At 46.6% G+C, this 17,935-nt stretch overlaps 6 protein-coding genes across 6 annotated transcripts; 2 read left to right on the forward strand and 4 right to left on the reverse strand.

The window, feature by feature from the left end:
- Positions 1-66: 66 nt before the first annotated feature.
- V1508DRAFT_382223 (uncharacterized protein) lies at positions 67-3,640 on the reverse strand. Its single transcript, XM_066937721.1, has 3 exons — positions 2,851-3,640; positions 1,540-2,795; positions 67-1,487 (listed from the first exon to the last, which is right to left on the reverse strand). The coding sequence occupies exons 1-3, from the start codon at positions 3,516-3,518 to the stop codon at positions 391-393; spliced, it is 3,021 nt and encodes a 1,006-aa protein (XP_066797539.1). The 5' UTR covers positions 3,519-3,640; the 3' UTR covers positions 67-390.
- Positions 3,641-4,198: 558 nt separating this feature from the next.
- On the forward strand, positions 4,199-7,102 carry V1508DRAFT_412172 (HbrB-like-domain-containing protein). The gene is made up of 2 exons (XM_066939571.1): positions 4,199-6,643; positions 6,696-7,102. The coding sequence occupies exons 1-2, from the start codon at positions 4,495-4,497 to the stop codon at positions 6,866-6,868; spliced, it is 2,322 nt and encodes a 773-aa protein (XP_066797540.1). The 5' UTR covers positions 4,199-4,494; the 3' UTR covers positions 6,869-7,102.
- A 1,193-nt stretch (positions 7,103-8,295) lies between these two features.
- On the reverse strand, positions 8,296-10,205 carry V1508DRAFT_289887 (batten's disease protein Cln3). Its single transcript, XM_066936553.1, has 4 exons — positions 9,696-10,205; positions 9,436-9,647; positions 8,892-9,383; positions 8,296-8,834 (listed from the first exon to the last, which is right to left on the reverse strand). The coding sequence occupies exons 1-4, from the start codon at positions 9,974-9,976 to the stop codon at positions 8,467-8,469; spliced, it is 1,353 nt and encodes a 450-aa protein (XP_066797541.1). The 5' UTR covers positions 9,977-10,205; the 3' UTR covers positions 8,296-8,466.
- Positions 10,206-10,883: 678 nt separating this feature from the next.
- V1508DRAFT_402722 (uncharacterized protein) lies at positions 10,884-14,578 on the reverse strand (the record flags this gene model as incomplete). Its single annotated transcript, XM_066938505.1, has 6 exons — positions 10,884-11,699; positions 11,750-11,900; positions 11,960-13,780; positions 13,837-14,023; positions 14,085-14,399; positions 14,467-14,578. The coding sequence occupies 6 exons, from the start codon at positions 14,576-14,578 to the stop codon at positions 10,884-10,886; spliced, it is 3,402 nt and encodes a 1,133-aa protein (XP_066797542.1).
- A 434-nt stretch (positions 14,579-15,012) lies between these two features.
- V1508DRAFT_412183 (uncharacterized protein) lies at positions 15,013-16,043 on the forward strand. The gene is made up of 3 exons (XM_066939572.1): positions 15,013-15,084; positions 15,160-15,822; positions 15,873-16,043. Exons 1-3 carry the CDS (start codon positions 15,048-15,050, stop codon positions 15,899-15,901), a joined length of 729 nt encoding a protein of 242 aa, XP_066797543.1. The 5' UTR covers positions 15,013-15,047; the 3' UTR covers positions 15,902-16,043.
- Positions 15,909-17,564, reverse strand: V1508DRAFT_412185 (uncharacterized protein). The gene has a single exon (XM_066939573.1). It carries the CDS (start codon positions 17,518-17,520, stop codon positions 16,261-16,263), a length of 1,260 nt encoding a protein of 419 aa, XP_066797544.1. The 5' UTR covers positions 17,521-17,564; the 3' UTR covers positions 15,909-16,260.
- Positions 17,565-17,935: the final 371 nt, after the last annotated feature.

A 17,935-nucleotide genomic window follows, 5' to 3' on the forward strand; every position in this document is an offset into this window, starting at 1 on the left:
TCATTCTCTGAACCGTCGCAGGTCGGCTTAGGGTTTACACTTTTTCCACGTGATACCTCATCAATTCCCATTCTGGCTTATTCTTCAATTCCTCGTCCATTCTCAACAATATTGTACAAGGAATGATATTCGCTACATGATGATTTGAATTAAGAAGTTAGTACACGCTACCGCAATCCTAAAGAACCTGCAAACTGTATACACTAGGCATCCACGCTGCTATAAAACGCATATTACAGCTGTTTACACCCACAGCCTGACAGTTTTACACAAAGCATTTTCGCTGTCATTACATTGTAGCCCTTCCAATATCATAACTCCAAACCTGAATGTACACAACGCAAATCTGCCTTGCACCTATTAAGCTATCGTGCTGGCAAACACATATTTTTACCCCGCCGACATCTCAACATTCGGCATTTGACCGTTGTTCTTGTAAAACACATCTATCCAGAAGGCATCATCGACCAGCAACTGACTTAAATCAAGACTAGAAGGGGGAGCAAACGCATCATTCGTCATAGACTCATCTGCATCAATGTCTGCCGCACCTGGCGCTGACGAATACGAACTGCTGCCATTCGTAGGTATTGGAGTACTGGGACCAATCACCGGAGTCGCATTACTAGCGGACTCTCGCCGTTGCTGCTGCTGCTGCCGTTGTTCCTGTAGGTGTTCTTCGCGAATATGCTCGTACACTGTCATGTTCGTACCTGGCATCCTAACCTCCTCATCTGGCGAATATGACGCTACTGAGATTGAAGGCGGAAATCCTTGCGCGCGACCATCATTCGACGTCGTCTGCTGCTCCTGTACAGCAACAGAACTGAGCATCTCCAACGTAGATGCGTCCGTAGAACTAAATGACGACACTAATTTCGACTCATACTCAGGCACAGTCCGGAATGAGACGGTCGCACGATCTGTATCCGCAATACCGCTGTTCGACTGAATAGATGTCTGAGGAGTCGCGATTCTCGAGCTGTCACCAGACTCTATTGACGAATTACTGATTTTCTGGCTATGAAACCACAAATACAGTTTTCCCAAAATGTACTTGAACTTCAGAGCAACGAGTGATGCCGGGCCTTCGCCGCACAGAATGGCAAGCTTCTGGTATGTCCGGCCGAGATAGTATTCCGGCCGCACCATATTAAGCGAGCATACAGACGTCAAACTGTTAGTCTTGATCACTGTCAAAGCAATCTTCAGCAAGATCGTGCACGCGTACGTCACGCGACCTAGACAATGTACTGGGACAAATGACAGTATGGGGATGTCACACGAGCAGAACAGATCGATCAAACCGTGGCAAGAAGCTATACACCATACAATTGCTTCTGCATGATACGGTGTAATATTTGGGGGGTTTGGTTTTATCGAGTCTTCGGTGAACGGGACAGTGAAATCATTGCGGTTCGTCTTGTTGTGTAGACCCACCTCATGGAGGTAAATCTGCGCACCGTAGTACGACGTCAACAGTAGCACTACAAATCATTAGTCGGACTGCATATGTAAATATCCCCACCAACAGCTCACCATCAGACTTGCCCCCAAGGGGTAGCGCATTTTTCCAGTCACTCAGATTCCGCTCGAAGACTTTAATCATATGGACAAGTCTCTTATCGTTTATCTCGACCGGCTCGCTGTAATCGGAAGGATGAAATATGTCAGCAATATTTTCGATGATCCTGTGCAGCCTCGCTAGTCTGACAAGCGTGCGATCCGAAGGAACCCCATCCTTGACATCTAGAACGTCGCAACATTGATCCAGATATGGCGACCAGCGGATCACGTCAGCGTCTCTGAAAAGCATGCTGAGAACACACGAAGCCACAAATAAACCCACCCAGATCCGGCGACACTCCAAAGACTGCGTGTCAACAGGCTGCAGTGCTCTAAATATTGATTCAACTTTGCGATGACTCTGGAACCGCGGGGGCTTATGTAGGCCAAGCTCGCGTGCAAGTGTAACAGCACAATTAGTGAACATGTTGACTTTATTATATTCGTAGATCTCCGGCGGGTTGTACCAAATACACATAATCATCAGGCACTGAATAAGATCCAGAGTTTTATTTCCAACAACGAAAACTTGCTCGGAGACAATTCGGTACAGTTCTGCCACTAGTTGGCTTGCAAGATCAAGTGTATCTTTCGTTTTGGTGATGGACATGCTCAGAATTGCCAGACTTGTCATTGGTTTGCTAACAAGCATCTCGCGAAAAACCATGTTCGGCGGGAAGTAGAGAAATGGCATGTGAGGAAGCATGTTGTAGGTGAAGTAATCTAAGGCCTTCTGTCTCATCCCTTCGCTGACATTGTAGCGCCTGAAGACGTCCTCAATATGCTGAGGCTGCACAGCTCGCACAGTCAATACATCTGTAGCTTGCCGCATCGGTGAATTGTACGCCTTGTAAAACGCAGATAGTTCATCCGGCCGCAATGATGCCAGCTCCGCAAGACCCGATATGGAGGAAAAATCTGGTCGCAAGTGTAACTGCTGTTGATGCTGTTGCTTCGGAGCATTCAGAGGCGGCGTAGTATACGAATTCCCATCAACCGCTAGCTGAGGGGCGGGCATACTTTGCGGTTGCGACGGCACTGGGGGAGCATTTTGCCCATCAGATTCAGTTTGCACTGACAGTTGCCCATTATCAGACGGTGGTGGCACGTGGGCCATCCTGGGCGTTACAACCTCTCGCTCAGCCGGTGTGTTCTCGCCTTGCTGGCCCTTCGAAGCCGCTAAGCGTGCAGTCAATTCGTCCAGTTTCTTTTCCAAGTCAGCTACGCGCCTGCAGATAAGTTAGTACCTGAGAGTGGAATATAATATGCATATATATAACATACGTGTCCGTTCGCTTTTGTCTTTTTCGTGGATTCACAGTAAAAACACATTGCCGTGAAGATTTGTAGCACCTATAGCAGGTTCCAGCCGGGTCAGTTTCGTCATGCGGAACACACCGAACTTTTAGCGCCCGACAATGATCGCACGCTCTAGATCTTTTATGGTCGTCGTTCGCATTCGAAGTTGGATTGGCACCAGGTGACTCATCTGATGTGCCTTGAGCGGCAATGGACGATCGAATTGTTTGCGCCGGCGACGAAGCGGCTGACGCCGATGAGGACGGAGACAGGAGGACAGCAGCATTCGCCTCAGGGGCAGACGGCGGCCCCGCCAGGCCGCGATGTTGGGACGTGTGTGACTGTGTCTGCGCTGTGAGATGTGTCGGATGGATCAGCGACGAAAGCGAATAAGGTACCGAAGATGACGGCGACTGGGAGGACGCCGATGGCTGTGAAGGTGGCGGCAGTAGGGTATGTTGAGACACATTTCTACCATGCGGCATTTGTTGTTGACGTTGTTGTTGTAGTTGTTGCTGTTGTTGCTGGTGTGGAATTCCACTTGCGACGGTCCCTGGACTGTTGTAGTACATGTTATTACCTGACCGCTGTCGGACAGAGGTCGGCGTCGGACCGGTGATGTTGATGGGGGGTAACGAGGTGTAGTTCGCCATCAGCGTGCCCCGACGGCAAAAGCAAAGCCGATATGCTTAAATGCAATCCGAGAGATGCAGATTCCGTGGGACTTTAGACCAAAGCTTGAGACGATTGCACAATGATGAGAGAATGCGAAAGGGAGCGCGCTAAGCGATGGCGCTCCCGATGGGACACCGGGCGTTTCGGCCCGACAGTCTCGCTGCGACCTCGTTAAGTTCGACGCTATGCTGCATCCGGCTTAGCGTAATTATTTGACAAGAATGTTCTATCTTATGGGCAAACCTAAATCCACCCGCCGCATAAAGCATAGAACAGTGGGGCGAGCTGTCGGGATCGGCAAGGCAATGAATAACCGGCGCTACTTTCGTGCCGCCACCGTTTGTGCGGTTATGGCGTAATACCTGTAAAAGCAAGACATTCTGAGCGGCCAAACGGTCTAAGTTGAGCCGACACCACTGGACACCGACGACGGACACCGACTACGGACGAAAATACGAGGATTATATGATAATAATATATTACATTATTCTATATTAGCTAATTAGCTATTGGGCCTATCTATCATACTCTATGAGTATGCTATGGCGTGCGCTTCAGATAGCTTAATACAGCAAAGGGCCTGCTCTTTGTCCCGGGGGACAGATTAAAAAACTTGCTTCTATCAGTTCCTGATTTTGCTCAGATGTCCAGTCGACTTGTAAATTTATGCTGATATAGCTCTATACTCTTAATTGTAACCACTTAGTGCACTCCTGTCGCGAAGTGCAGAGTATGCCCGACGACGCTAAATGATGCTTAGCCCTAATCTCCAAGATCCTTATTGCAGGATATGGCGCCGAATAGCCATCGCTGACTCGACCTCCCATCACTCCTATCCAGAGCGGCAATAGGTATCCATGGTCACGAACTTATGACCTCTAGTGCTGATAAGCTCTTGTATCTCAGCACTGTGGTCACGAGCTATAGTGACGAGACGAAGGCAAAATCGATACAATGGCCTCGACGCCCACAGAAGTCACGGAACTGCCGCAGCATCCTTCCGCAACGTTCCCAGTGCCATTCGCTCCTTCGCGATCCCGAAGGAGCTCTAGGACATCGTCACTGCTACGTCCACGATCTACTTCATCATCGTCGATATCCTCGTCATCAAGTCAACCTCTTAGTCCGGCACCCGGTGGCTTGTCTTCGGCCGGATCCACGTCGTCTTTGGTCATACCATCATTTACGAGCACCTATCACGCACAGAGTCATGCCGGCGGCTACATGCACAGCGAGATGGCATCTGGCAGCTCAGTGTCTATCGTTCCCGTCATCGAAGAGACAGTCATGACAACTGAACCAGGAACGCCCGACCTGGCCAGCCTGCAACGGTCAGTTCCCACCGCAGAACAAGGGGAGGATGAAGATAGCCTCAGCGGCAGTGATGCCGACTCAGCATATGCTAGTATTCCGCCGATGGCTAGAATGGCGTCAGACGCCGACGGTGTAGATCTGGCTCATCAGCAGTCAATGGAATCGTCGACAGATTCGCTCACGACGCTGGGAAGCACTACCTCTGTTTCTAATGGATTGATTGCGCCATCCTTCTCCGCTGCGTCGACTGCACACGCGGCCTCACGCCGGATTGTCCCGCCATTGGCGACGACGAAGTTTACATCGCTATCTCATCAACAATCGTCATCGCACCCGTCAACGGCTCCTTCCATCTCACATGCAACGTCAAGACATGGATTATCTTCTCTACTCAGAAACAGTGCTAGTAGCCATAGAAATGCGTCCGCTGTGTCGTTAGTACTTGAGAACTCAGAGCTAGCTAGCTCGTCCTCAAAATCAAGAACAAATAAGCCACGGAAGAAGGCTAGTTCAACGTCTCTAGTATCTCTTACGGGAAAGTCCAAAATCTCTTCAGGCACAGTCGCCGGATCCTCATCATCAACCGCGGGATCGTTTGGTGCACGTACTCGTGACCATTCGGCGCTTTCAAAAGCACGATTATTTTTTCTACAACCGAAGCATTCTGCTCCTCCACCTCCACCTCCACATCCAGTCCTCACAGGTGGACCACGGCAACAGCCTCATCACAATAAAGTTTTTCCATCAGACTCAGCCGCTGGAGCTGGCGGAGTGAGCTCGGGTTCAAGTTCTGCATCGTCCAATGGAAGTTTGAACAGTACGCCATCCAATCCCCTCGTACAGAATTCGCTAGCAAACGCGTCTCAGCAAACCCTGTTTGTGCCAACGTCAAAGCACCATATAAATGGAGAAGGTAGCGGAGGTGACCGTTATCATAAACCACGAAAGTCTCCGATATCTCCTCTCGACGGGCGACCGACCCTCTCACTAGATGTTCGCCGCCTCAGCATCACTTCGCAAGCATCACCTCCATCGTACTATTCTTATCCCTCTACAACTACTCTAACTGGACCCACTGATAAGCAACACAAGCATCATCTTCTATTGCGACCGCGCAAGGATTCGCATCCGGGAACGATCCTATCATCAAGCTCCTCAAACTCAAAATTGATTTCTGATGCTGGGAGCATATATTCGTTTAATCCTGCTTCACCGGCGTATGCACCATACGCACCATATGGTTTGCAGAAGAGTATATCTGCCCTAGATGTGAAGACAATGAGCTATAAGGACATCAACAAGATAGGTGAGCAGGCACTCGAAGACGTGTGGCCATTTCTTTGTGCGAGGGTCACACCATTATTTGCAGGTGACGGCTTGCGAGTTCCGGTTGAAGATCTGAACAAACTTGTTTTGCTTCATGCGAAACGGCGAATTTCGGAAAGAGATCCCGGTACACTGATCAATGAAGTACGAGATCTTTTGCGACTCGGCATATCTGCATTTGATCCAGCACCTCAGGTGCAATCAATAACTGACAATGTGTTGGTCGAGCATGTGGGAGATTTATGGCAGTTTTTTCAAGCGTCGGTGCTACCGTACATTCAAGCGGTCTTTGTTCCCTTGCAGTTGGAGTTTGAGGGTATTGGAAATGTGATGACGCAGGAGCAAGCCTCAAAGTTCTGGGAGCGGCAGAAAGTGCAACCAACGAAGTTCAATAATATCAAAATGATGGCGCTGGTATCTTTCAGGGACTGGATAGTGTTGCCATTATACATAAGGCTTAAACGTGAGTTGACCGATATTACTCGTTTGGTATTGTGCACTAACGCTCACACCAGACGCATTTTCTCTAGAGACCTCATTCCTACCACAGGACACCTGCCCTCGATTATTACAGTGCATGGGTCTTCTCTCGTCTATCAATTCCGGAGATGAAAAGCAGCAGCGAGTAGATGAGTTAGCCAAAATGGTTCGCCAGTTATGGATGGACAGCAGGTCACAGCATCGGTGACATTGTTATATTTAGGTTCTGCGGATGCAAGTTATGGTGCGGCACTCTAAAAGTTAGTATTCTCAGGTGTACGGAATTGTTACGATGGAGTTCACGTTGCTTTGCTGTATTTTGGAGAATGTGTTTGATTCTTACTACTTTTGTTTATGATTTGGTACTCTCTTAGTATTTACTTTTGTTTCCCACTATAAAGCTGTATTTACAACATATCATGAATCCTAATTAGTAAACGCCAATCTTGTGATCCTGTAACCCATTTAACTAACGCAAATCTCCATATTCAGCACTATACGCACAACGCACCCAAATCCTCCAACTGTTTCAATAAATCATTTTTAAACTCGATTTGCTTCTTCTCTTTCTCAATCTGCTCTTCCGCCATCTGTCGTATCTCCTTCTCCAATCGTTCCTTCTTCTCTTGCTCCTTCTTCGCCTTAATCGCCTCCGTATTGAAAAGGCCCATGTCAATCAAGTCCTCGTCGTCAATATCCTGCAATAAATCCTCTGCATGAGCATGTTGCTTTGCAGCCGACTGCTTGCGTTTCTTCATACTGCCGCGTACTCCGCGTGCTGCGACGATGCGTTTTCTTGACTTGGCAATGATCCCTGATTTGTCGTGCACTACATGTCGTTTTGACATGTCCGACTTGGGTTTTGGAACTTGTGTTCGTGATGTGGGTTGCGATGGCATTTAATATCGTGATGATTCCCTGCAAAAAAAAATGTAAAACCTCGAAGTCTAAGATTTATTTGTGCGTGCGGCGTCAATGTGAAATTACAGTTTGGTAGGTTAGGGGTACACACCAATGTTTGGCTTACCAATTTCGTCATTTTTTATTTTTGTTATTGTGGTGTACCAGCTTTGCGTGGCATTATCTGATAGCTAACATCTCAATACGGCAAATCCGAGGACTCTTATCATAATGACAACAGACTCATCCTCACAATCCGAGCTTCGCGCTCTTTACACATACAATGCCTCAGCAGAATCCGACAGCACCATTTCAAATTCGAGCACACATACCATTACTGTACCACTTAGTCAGAATAGTAACAATAGTGATGGTCAAAATACGTTAGAGGCAGTGGCTAGTCAATTGCAGACATTTCAGGCTGAGATAAATGCGTATTTGTCTGAGCGGATTGACAATTCTGATGTGGACGCGGATCGCGATGTGATGGCGAAGCTTGAGCGGACGGTTTTGGATGGTGAAATGGAAAATGCAGATGACGACGAGGAAGAGGAAGATGAATAGATGACGTAAAGGCGACGGTTTAGCGGCATGTAGCATAATGGCTAAAATGTATATTAGTTTCCAATTTTGTATCATACATAGATAGGCTACTTGACAAGTAATGGAAAACACGCTTGCATAGTCAAACAAATTTTCATTAAACTAACGCAGCACTAAGTAAATGCAGACATTGACAAATCAAAAGTATCTAATGGGAATAGGCAACAAGCTCCCTGCCATAATGCAACACCAATTCCAACGTAAATGTGTCGAAGATCCCAGACATATTACAACTCCAACCATCAACACCATCAACTCTCATGTGTCTTCAGTTCCTATTTGTACGCATCAAATACTCAACACTCACGTCATGCCGCAGTACGGCCTTCCATTAGCTTTCTGATAAGCACATAAAAACGTCTCCAAGTACAGACAAATTGTGCCTGCGACGACAATTCCACCGGAATCAGAAACACCAACCGCGCCCATCGCAAACTCACGGTCCTCGATCGCAATGGTCTCGCTGACCAACAAAAACGTATTGATATACGCTGCCCCCCCTAGCAGGCCTTCGTAGAAGATGATAATCATGATTATGTAAACGTTAGGTATGAATGCGTACATCGATTGAACGGCGAGAATGAGGACGTTGACGAGTTGCAATGCGGCTGGAACATAAAGTCTTCGAATGCGGACGAAGGGCGAAGATGATCTTGAGATGAAGACGCCCACTGTGTTGTCAGTCAACGTCAATAAATTTCCATGATTGGTCCAGGAATCAGACTTACATTGATATAAGGTACCGTATGTCACGTAGGCATCACGATAATAGGTAAACGGCATCTCCTCAATAGGGAATAGTAAAGTTGGAGAAATACCCTGGTTAATAATGTACTCTCCTATATACACCAACATGAGAGGCAACATGTACGGGAAAAACAAAGGACTCAACCGCGAGAGGGTCCTGCTCATAGACTCCATAATTTGTTCTAAGGATTGTGACTTAGAGAAATCAATTCTGCTGTGAAGAGACTCTTGATCGTCATTTATCGGAGCGGACGCTGACGTGCTCATGCTAGACTCCTCGTATTGGATAAGTGAATATGCCGGTGTTCTCGCTGATGAAGCAAATGTGGATGACTGAGATGCCAGATGTGGGTCGGGTAGTGGCATCACCCAGAAGAAAGCAAAAAAGAAAAGAAGAGGCAGGAGACTAGACGCGAAGATGGTTCCGCGGACGCTCAGTCGCAACCAAGTCGTCGCAACCAAATAGAGAAAACCTGGCAATCTTTAGAATGCTATCGACGTCAGTAACTATCAGAGCCTACTTACTTCCAGCTAATCCGGCACCGCCAGTGCCAGAACTGAACGCTACCATACTGAGGGGCGAGTAAAAATGAGTGAGCTGTAGGAAGGTAAGCTCGCCCAAGCCAGACGATGCCGAGGCAAGAACAACACCAAATAGGCGAGCACTAATGGACGTGGTGAGAGCGACGCATTGCATTCCAATCAGCGACAATGCAACCAATATGAATATTCGAACTCTGCGAGAGTGTTAGACCGTGCAGGCAACGAGTAACACGTCAACGTACTTGTACGGAATCCTATGGACGCAAAATGGAGCGGTCAGCTTCACAAAAAATGAAGGCATGACATCTGCTAATAAAACTGTCGCTTTCGGTACATTGGCGCCTACTAAGTCCAGTGCTGCGGAGAGAATAATAACGTAGAGAACGTTGTTAATGAGTCCATAAATCCAAAACGCTGCGAACAACCGTGACCGAGAGCTAGTCGTAGTAGACAAAGGCTGAGGTTGTATCGCATTCTCCAGCTCCAGTTCCCGCTCTTCGACTAGTGAGCCACTTTCCGACATGTCGATTCGTGCTCTTCTGGCCTGCGGGGTGCCTTCGCGGAGGATAAAGTTGCGTGACTATCGTGTATACTGCTCGGGTCGTGGACGAAGACTTGCCGACAATAGCAAGAGTATAGAACTCTAAAGATTACGTGGAATGTCTGTCTATCTGCGGAGGGCATATGATTCGTTTCGTAGGATTAGCCGCACGCACGCACCCAGCGGCATGCCTACATATTTTGACTGCGCCATATCCTAACTTGTCAACCGGTAACCATTGTCACCCCGCGGCGAATTTATGCGCATCTTAATCAAAATAAAATTCAAACGTCCATTAAGTTGGTAGTGACTGCTCACCTGGTCATTGGGAATTTGAATCTGGCACAAATAACTAAAGATATAAGCAAAAATAAATAGTAAATTGCACCAGTAAGAACTATAGAATAACAATAGAGATTCTTGGAATGCAACTAGCAGAGACCATAATCAACGTACAATAATGAAAACCAATCCTCAGAAGAAATGTGGACACACTCATAGACAGTTCCGTACCAATATATGTAAATAAATGAAATTATCAATGAAAATGACAACAATAAAATATGTATCAAAAATATGTACTGTCTTTTGCCATAAAGTGAAACGCGTACAACAAATGAGCAAAGCACAAACTCGCAACTCATAGAAACTTCTTCATTTTCGACACCGGCGCCTCCTACCATCTTCTGACGGAATGTACCACCATCTAAATCTGCTCATTATTCACCATCAACACCCTGAATTTTTATTGCGAAGAACCATTGCCAAGCGAATATCCTTAAACCCAAAAGTTGCCAAATGACCGATATCGAGCACAAAAGATGGCTGTAAATTGCGGCTTTGGAACAAAATTCCAAGTCAAGATACTCTAGACTAAACCAAGGAACCATTAATTCTTAATGAAAATCGCCCGCTGCTCATGTCTCATGTTCTTATACGTCGTCTTGTCAAGATGATCCATACCAATGGCATCGTCCTTCTCAGCCATGTCATAGACAACCTGCTCATCTTCCAGATATAACGGTTTGGAGTACTGCGTTCTCTGGACCAAAGCAAACTTGATCTTCTCAAACTGTTTGTCCTTAATGCCCGTCCGTTCCTGAAGACGCGCCTTTGTATCCGCGAATTTCTCCCCGGGTTTTAGCAAGAAATAGAACGGTATTCCATGACTCCGAATAGGCTCCTTCTGGAAGTGGTAGACTTCTATATATCGTTCATCGTCCGTCTTGTCTAAGTCATCGTCCGTAATCTCCTCGGCATATAGCTGTGTTGAGTCGATAATAGACAGAACCGAGTAGTCCTCTGGATAAAGTCTATGGAGTTTGTTCATGTGGACGCCAAAGAATCGGACACGAGAAGCTTCTTCCTCGGACAAATTCGCTTTCACCTTCAGCACCTCAAGAACGTCTTTCATAGTGCCATTCTTTGGAACTAGAATATCATACTGGTATTCCTGTGTGATGCCATCTGTTAGCCACATCAATTTCAATGCCTTCTTAGTCTCCAATTCTTGTAAACTGAGATCCAAGACTTCGTAAAGCACGACATTGGAATAGATCTGTGAGTAGCCGGTGTGCAGCATCTGACCAAGATTGAGGGTGGAAGTGGCCTTAATAATAGTCTTAATCGATCCAGATAACTGTGTTGTCGTGAAACGAATATGACTGGGGTCGCATTTCAAATGCGCGGCGACTTTTTGTGACAGCTACTCGAGTATTAGCAAGCTAAAGACGAACAATTCAACATTGTACAAACCTGTTGATAGTTATCCTTCAAACTCAGCCAAAGTTCAAAGTCCTCCTGGACGTGTCCATTTTGGAATCTGGGCTTGAACACAATAAGCACTCTGTTTCGCAAGAAGTCGTAGTATGACTTGACGTCATGGCAGCCGTTAATTTTTACCAGCCTGCATCACAAGTGAGTCAACACATTCAGAACTGCAGATACAAGGATATAATCACTTACTCGCCCTCGGATAAATGTTTCTGGAAACATATTATATCGCCTTCTTGTATCTCCACCTGAGCAAAACTTTGCTTGAATTTGATTGCCTCGATCATAGACGGCTGGATTTCCTCATACAGATCGATCGGAGTATTGGACGCCCACTGCATCATCTTGATGATGTATTGGAATATGTCGGACACCTTGTCGTTACGACCAACAATGCAACAACCCATACCTGTCAAAGACTGCGTGAACGGATCGAAATGCTTCAGAAAGATCAGAAGCTTACTCGCCGTCTGGCCGCCTTCAGCTTGCCACGGAACAATAGTGTTAGACTCAGGGTCAATCTGAGCTTCCTCCATCCACAGTCGCAAGTCAGGTGACTTTCCAGATTGCCGTTCTTTTATCTCCTCCAAAGTACGTGGAAGCACATCAAGCAAAGGAATATCCGGTCGCAAGGTCTTGTTCTGCCGGCTCACCATTACCCAGAATCGGATAGTTGACGAGTCATCAATTGCCAAGTCCTTAGCAACACGATCACGCAGATCCTTGATGGTTGAAGTCTTCAGCACCTTGAATGTCATAGGTCGAGCTTCTGGCGAGCTCTCCTCATGGGCTTCGTCGGACCAAGGTCCAATATCGACACCATGGTAGTGCATAAATTGTCGATTGCTCATGATTCGAACATACATATAAAGATGCTGCTCCTCACGCTCTTTACGTCTCGCCTCCTCCTCTCTCACTTCATGTTCCAGGCGTTCTGGGAGATGCCGAGGGGTGTCATCTTCGGCGAGCGGTGCCAGGACAGTGTCAATTCGGGACTTTCGCAAATACACTAACATATACGCATTCGAATGTCGCTTGAGAGAGAATTTGCCGAATTGTCGAATGGGCGGATACTGACCTGGTAATGTTGTGTTGCTGAGCTGTGATTGCTGGTGCGGCTCTTCTCCATAATTCTCGTCCAAGACTTCTTTGAGCGTAGCACGTGTCACCCTATCATCATCAAACTTATACCAAAACCCATCTTTCTCAGGCTTAAGAAGGGCATAATAATGACCAGCATTAAGATCACCACTGTGGACAAGAACACCATGAAGCACATAGACCCAGGGTTCATCTTTGGATGCGTCCGGAACGAGGAATTCTTGGAGATCAATTTCGAGAGGAAACTCATGTCGGTCATTGATCTTAACCATCGTGTCTCTGTTGAAATCATACTCGAATCGCTTAAGCTGTAGATGAAGGACAGGAGGAAACGATTGAAAGATTACACCTTTCTCAGCGTCTTGAAGACCATATCCAGTAGCCTGATACTGATTCTCACCATTAAGAGTCTCGACTTGAACATAGTCTTTGAATGATTCATGAAGATTTTTCATTCCTTTCACGTTCAGCTGAATGTCCCAGAAGTCTTCGCTTCGTGAGCTCTCGAAATCCACATTTATACACTTGACGAAACTCTTCATCTGACCAACAAACAGTTCAGTAAGAGCACCATCCACTTTCGTACTCTTCATTTTGCCTTCAAGGTTGTCCATCAAGACACGGTTTAATTCCTGTACGTCATGCTGTGTGAAAGCGTCGGTCGTGTCCCAGCCAAACGATCTGGTGAGCTCGAGAGTGCCGACAGGATGCGCCGACGTCTGAAGCTGATAGAACACCCGCTGCAGAGCAAGAGGTACGCTGCTGATCGGTTCATCGTTTTCGGTAGGAATTTGGTATACCGCCTTTCTGAAGTACTTGGTGAAATACAGCGACTGTAGGAGAGAATTCATATAACACGTAGCACCCTGATTTCGCAATCCGACGTAGCCAGTTTCCTTCTTAGAGTTGTAGCTATTTCAAGAAAAATCGTTAGTACCACACTAGACGATTGCTTCCTTGTTTCTTACTTGATGAAGTTGTGCCACAGAACACCTGTTGGGTCCTTGATGATTTTAACATATGCAGTAACATTCGCCTTATCGTCCTCTACGAGAGGTATATCCTTATCCTCGTGCTTGGCTGTGAGTTTCCTTAGTTCGTAAAACTTGGTGAAACCCCAATCCTTTTCCTCGGGCGTAAATCTATGGCTCGCATCTATTTGGCCGCATTAATGTGATTGCGCGAATATAGTTCCTAATTGAATAAAACTACTTACGATGCTCTGCATATATCGAGGTATCCCGATAGTTTGATAAAACAAGGCCAAATTGCGCGCACACAGACCAATCCTGGTCGTCCTCATCGGTGATCTTCTCTGTAGGACAGCACTCCAAATACAAGGAAACGCAATCCACTGCATTTCCAGCAGGAAACAATAGAACCTTCCACTCGAAGTTTCCACATTTGAAAATAGGACCATGCAATCGTTTCTCTAACTTCCGCCAGCTTTCGATGTGCCAAGTATAATAACCGTCCTCTTCGGACTCCAGATCTTCAAGCGACGGGCAAACCTTGCCCATCATAGCGGAATCTAAATAAATCGCAATTAACACAATCACTCATTCAGACGTTATTAAATACCATCCAATAGGACATACGATCATCGGCGAGAATGACAGGTGGCTCCACCTGTTCAGTGGGCTTGTCCGGCAAAGACACCTGCGACACCTCTAGGGGTGGAGACGGAGTACTTGGTGTATCGACAGACATATTCTCATTGTCCGTATCATCCTATAAAAACAACATCCAGATCAGTATATAGATCGCATGGCGATGCTGTGGCCGGAGCATCAAATCAGCCATTCTGGATAGTTTGTAGACTTACCGCGGAGGAGTCGACTATTCCAGCAGCGGGCCTGTCCAAATCCATAGGATCTACAAGCGGGGAGAAACGGGAAAGGAAAGAGGAAAAGAAATACGACGGAATCGTGACGAATTGTACAGATAGAACGATCGACCAGATACAAAGGTGAGATGACTGGCTGTAGTCGGAGGACGGGAGACTGAGGAAGCATTACTTCCATCTGGGAAACAGAATCACAATCATGACTGCCCAGTCTGTGACTTTATTGTGATCTAAAGTCACGTGATAGTCATCTCGTCAGCACGTCTGTGGGACATCACAAGATGAACTGCTTCTCGGAAGAAATCAAAATATTCTACAGGCACGTCGATAGTCATGGACTTCCAAAATCGAGCTGGATCAAAGAAAGGAGGTATGTACCAGCTAATCTTAAACCCTTCTTGCGTATTTCAATAGGCCGAGCTAAGACTGACATGACTTAACATAGGTGGCGGGGTGGCAGGTTTTTCAGAGACGAATGCGGATCGACGAGAGCGACTCCGCAAACTTGCGCTTGAAACTATCGATCTAGAAAAAGACCCGTACTTTTTCAAAAATCATTTAGGATCATTTGAATGCAAGCTTTGTCTTACAGTTCATGTCAATGATGGATCATATCTGGCGCACACTCAGGGTCGAAAACATCAGACTAACCTCGCCCGTCGAGCGGCAAGAGATCAGCGCGAAGGTAGGACTGATCCAATTACTGGCTTACCTATTACTGGCGCAACTGGTGCACTAGGGGTATCAGCTATACAAGTGCGGAAAAATTTGATGAAAATTGGACGGCCGGGATACCGGATCACGAAGATTCGTGATCCTGTATCGAGGCAAGAAGGACTGCGATTCCAACTACAGTATCCTGAGATCGGTACCGAGATCGTCCCGCGACATCGGTTTATGAGCGCATTTGAGCAGAGAATTGAAAATGCGATGGAGAATAAGCAGTTTCAGTATCTGTTGGTTGCTGCTGAACCGTATGAGGCTGTTGCGTTTAAGATCCCGAGTAAGGAGATTGATCGGCGGCCTGCTAAATTCTGGACTCATTACGACAAGGATACTAATGAGTATTTCCTGCAATTGTTATTCAAGGACAAAAAAGATGACCGATGTAAGTATTGTTGGAATGCTTTCGAAGGACTAGTATTGACGATGCGATAGATGCTGGCGTGCCAGGATTAAACCGATAATATGGACTGCAGAAATTTATTTGTGTAGACTAGTCATTTAATATGGGCAATTACTTGATGTAGCCATGAACAATAATACCTACTGCACAAAATGCCAGAGACTCAGATCGTAATCACATAATCGAACTATACGCAAAAAAGCCACGAAATAACATCGATGATATAAGATTCAGATCCCTACCATGAGCCATCCAATAATCCCAATAATCCCAATAATCCGTCAACCATATTTATAACAAATTGCAAATGTAGAAACATGTATATAGAATCTAAGCCATAAAATAGGACACCATTTATACAAAAGCAAACACAGGACACCACCACGAAGGGAACTCCAATTTCCAGATGACACAATTGCATTAAGTCCAAATCTCCGGTCCGTCCGGATATGAATACTCGCTTCTTAAAACTGATTGATTCAAGCTACGATGAAGCTCGTGTTGATTAGCTATCGAGCGATTTGACCAGCTGGCACTATCGAAGAGAGCATTGCTCAATGAATCCTCCAACCAATGCTCACTAGCACTCTGACTTCCTTGCAGGAAACGACTCCTCTCACTGTCAAATTTGATCATTCCACGAGTAATTCCCAGATCCTTGCAAATACGCTCTACTTGATCTGGTGTTCTATCCGAGAAATGCACTCTAAACACTGTACCATTGTCATGGCGAAGAGAGACTTGTAGACTTCCAATTGTGTTCGCAATCGCCTTTACGTCTGTAACAACTCTATTCAAGTCCGTGATATGACGATCTACACTCTCAGTAATTGAATCGACAACATTTTCGGTGAGTTCGGCATAGACAGTCGAGAATGTGAACGTAGGACTGAGATCAAATTCCAAAAAGGTGGTGTTGGGCGCCTTTTTGATAGCCGCAGGGTCGTAAACATCCCCCATGTTCGATTCCGAGCACTCGAGAGTCGGAGCAACGAAGTAGAAGTCTCCCCGGCTATCAGTAGAAGACACCGTGTCGACATCGCTGGACATAGGTAAATCATACTGCTTCATGCCAATTGACGTGAATTTGCGGTCCTTGACACCCTTAGAAACCAACTTGGAACTTTCAAGACCACCAGCGCGCGCAGACGCCGACATATTCGCGATGACATTCGCCATAGGACGGGCGTTGAAGCAGAAATATCGCACCGATCCACGAGATCTCAAACCCGGGAGAGAATATCCCTGCAAGGATCTGCTCAATGTTCCGCCGGTCCACTTTGGACTCAAAAATGGATGAGCAAAGGTAGTTCCGTGACCGATATTGGACAGTTTCGCCGCAACGGACATGAACCGGGGCGGATCATACTTGTAGGCCATGTTTGCCTGCTGCTGAAACGCTCGCGCACCAGTAGAGGCAAAGCGTCGAGACGTGTTGGAGTACCAGGACTGGCTTCCTGGACCCGATGATGGGCGCGGATATGGACTGTGGGGTACGGGAATAGGCACCCTGACCGGAATAGGCTGGCGACGACCAATGAATCCGCCTCCGCCTCCACCATTTGGTCCTCCAGGTGGTGGCCAACCGTCTTCAAAGGCCTCCCGGACATGACGCGCAGTGTCGGCCGCACGACGGTACAAAGAGGATATGGCCTTGTAGACCTTGCGACTGGAAGCCATGACGGCTCGAGGGTGATATTGTGTGGATAGCACTGATGAAACAGCGACGGACGGAGTTGTGGCGAGACGAGCCGGAACACAAGAGGCGGGCGGCGAAGTGACCTCAGACAGGGTAACTGTATAAGTTACCTCTGATTGAGGGTCTTGTGTCCGAGGTTGTCGAGATTAACGCGAACCCCGCTACTCATCAATTCGATTCCAAGCTATCACTCTATGGGCAGCTGGGCTCACGTGATTACAAAACTCAGTTTAAGAGTCACTGTTATGTCGGAGATCAGCTGAAAGTATTATAACCTTTGAAATATCGACTCTGCCGTGTTCTTCATTGAATGCATAAGCGGCAGAACGCATCAGCAATTTCATAGTAGTTGCATACATTTACTATATAGGGCACGTTTTGGTAAAATGCAGAAGT

Source organism: Lipomyces doorenjongii (genome assembly GCF_038497915.1).
Source record: "Lipomyces doorenjongii strain NRRL Y-27504 unplaced genomic scaffold V1508scaffold_9, whole genome shotgun sequence".
In the NCBI taxonomy this organism is placed as follows: Eukaryota; Fungi; Ascomycota; class Lipomycetes; order Lipomycetales; family Lipomycetaceae; genus Lipomyces; species Lipomyces doorenjongii.

Excerpts from the sequence above, each read along its gene's own strand:
- V1508DRAFT_382223 (XM_066937721.1), bottom strand. The coding sequence starts at position 3,518 with ATGGCGAACTACACCTCGTTACCCCCCATCAACATCACCGGTCCGACG. Across the intron at positions 2,796-2,850 it reads AGACAAAAGCGAACGGACAC|GCGCGTAGCTGACTTGGAAA; the intron begins GTATGTTATATA and ends ACTTATCTGCAG. Across the intron at positions 1,488-1,539 it reads CCTTGGGGGCAAGTCTGATG|TGCTACTGTTGACGTCGTAC; the intron begins GTGAGCTGTTGG and ends AATGATTTGTAG.
- V1508DRAFT_412183 (XM_066939572.1), top strand. The coding sequence starts at position 15,048 with ATGGACTTCCAAAATCGAGCTGGATCAAAGAAAGGAG. Across the intron at positions 15,085-15,159 it reads AGCTGGATCAAAGAAAGGAG|GTGGCGGGGTGGCAGGTTTT; the intron begins GTATGTACCAGC and ends GACTTAACATAG. Across the intron at positions 15,823-15,872 it reads GGACAAAAAAGATGACCGAT|ATGCTGGCGTGCCAGGATTA; the intron begins GTAAGTATTGTT and ends ACGATGCGATAG.
- V1508DRAFT_412172 (XM_066939571.1), top strand. The coding sequence starts at position 4,495 with ATGGCCTCGACGCCCACAGAAGTCACGGAACTGCCGCAGCATCCTTCC. Across the intron at positions 6,644-6,695 it reads ATTATACATAAGGCTTAAAC|ACGCATTTTCTCTAGAGACC; the intron begins GTGAGTTGACCG and ends CGCTCACACCAG.
- V1508DRAFT_412185 (XM_066939573.1), bottom strand. The coding sequence starts at position 17,520 with ATGGCTTCCAGTCGCAAGGTCTACAAGGCCATATCCTCTTTGTACCGT.
- V1508DRAFT_289887 (XM_066936553.1), bottom strand. The coding sequence starts at position 9,976 with ATGTCGGAAAGTGGCTCACTAGTCGAAGAGCGGGAACTGGAGCTGGAG. Across the intron at positions 9,384-9,435 it reads CGGTGCCGGATTAGCTGGAA|GTTTTCTCTATTTGGTTGCG; the intron begins GTAAGTAGGCTC and ends AAAGATTGCCAG. Across the intron at positions 8,835-8,891 it reads ATACGGTACCTTATATCAAT|TGGGCGTCTTCATCTCAAGA; the intron begins GTAAGTCTGATT and ends CTGACAACACAG.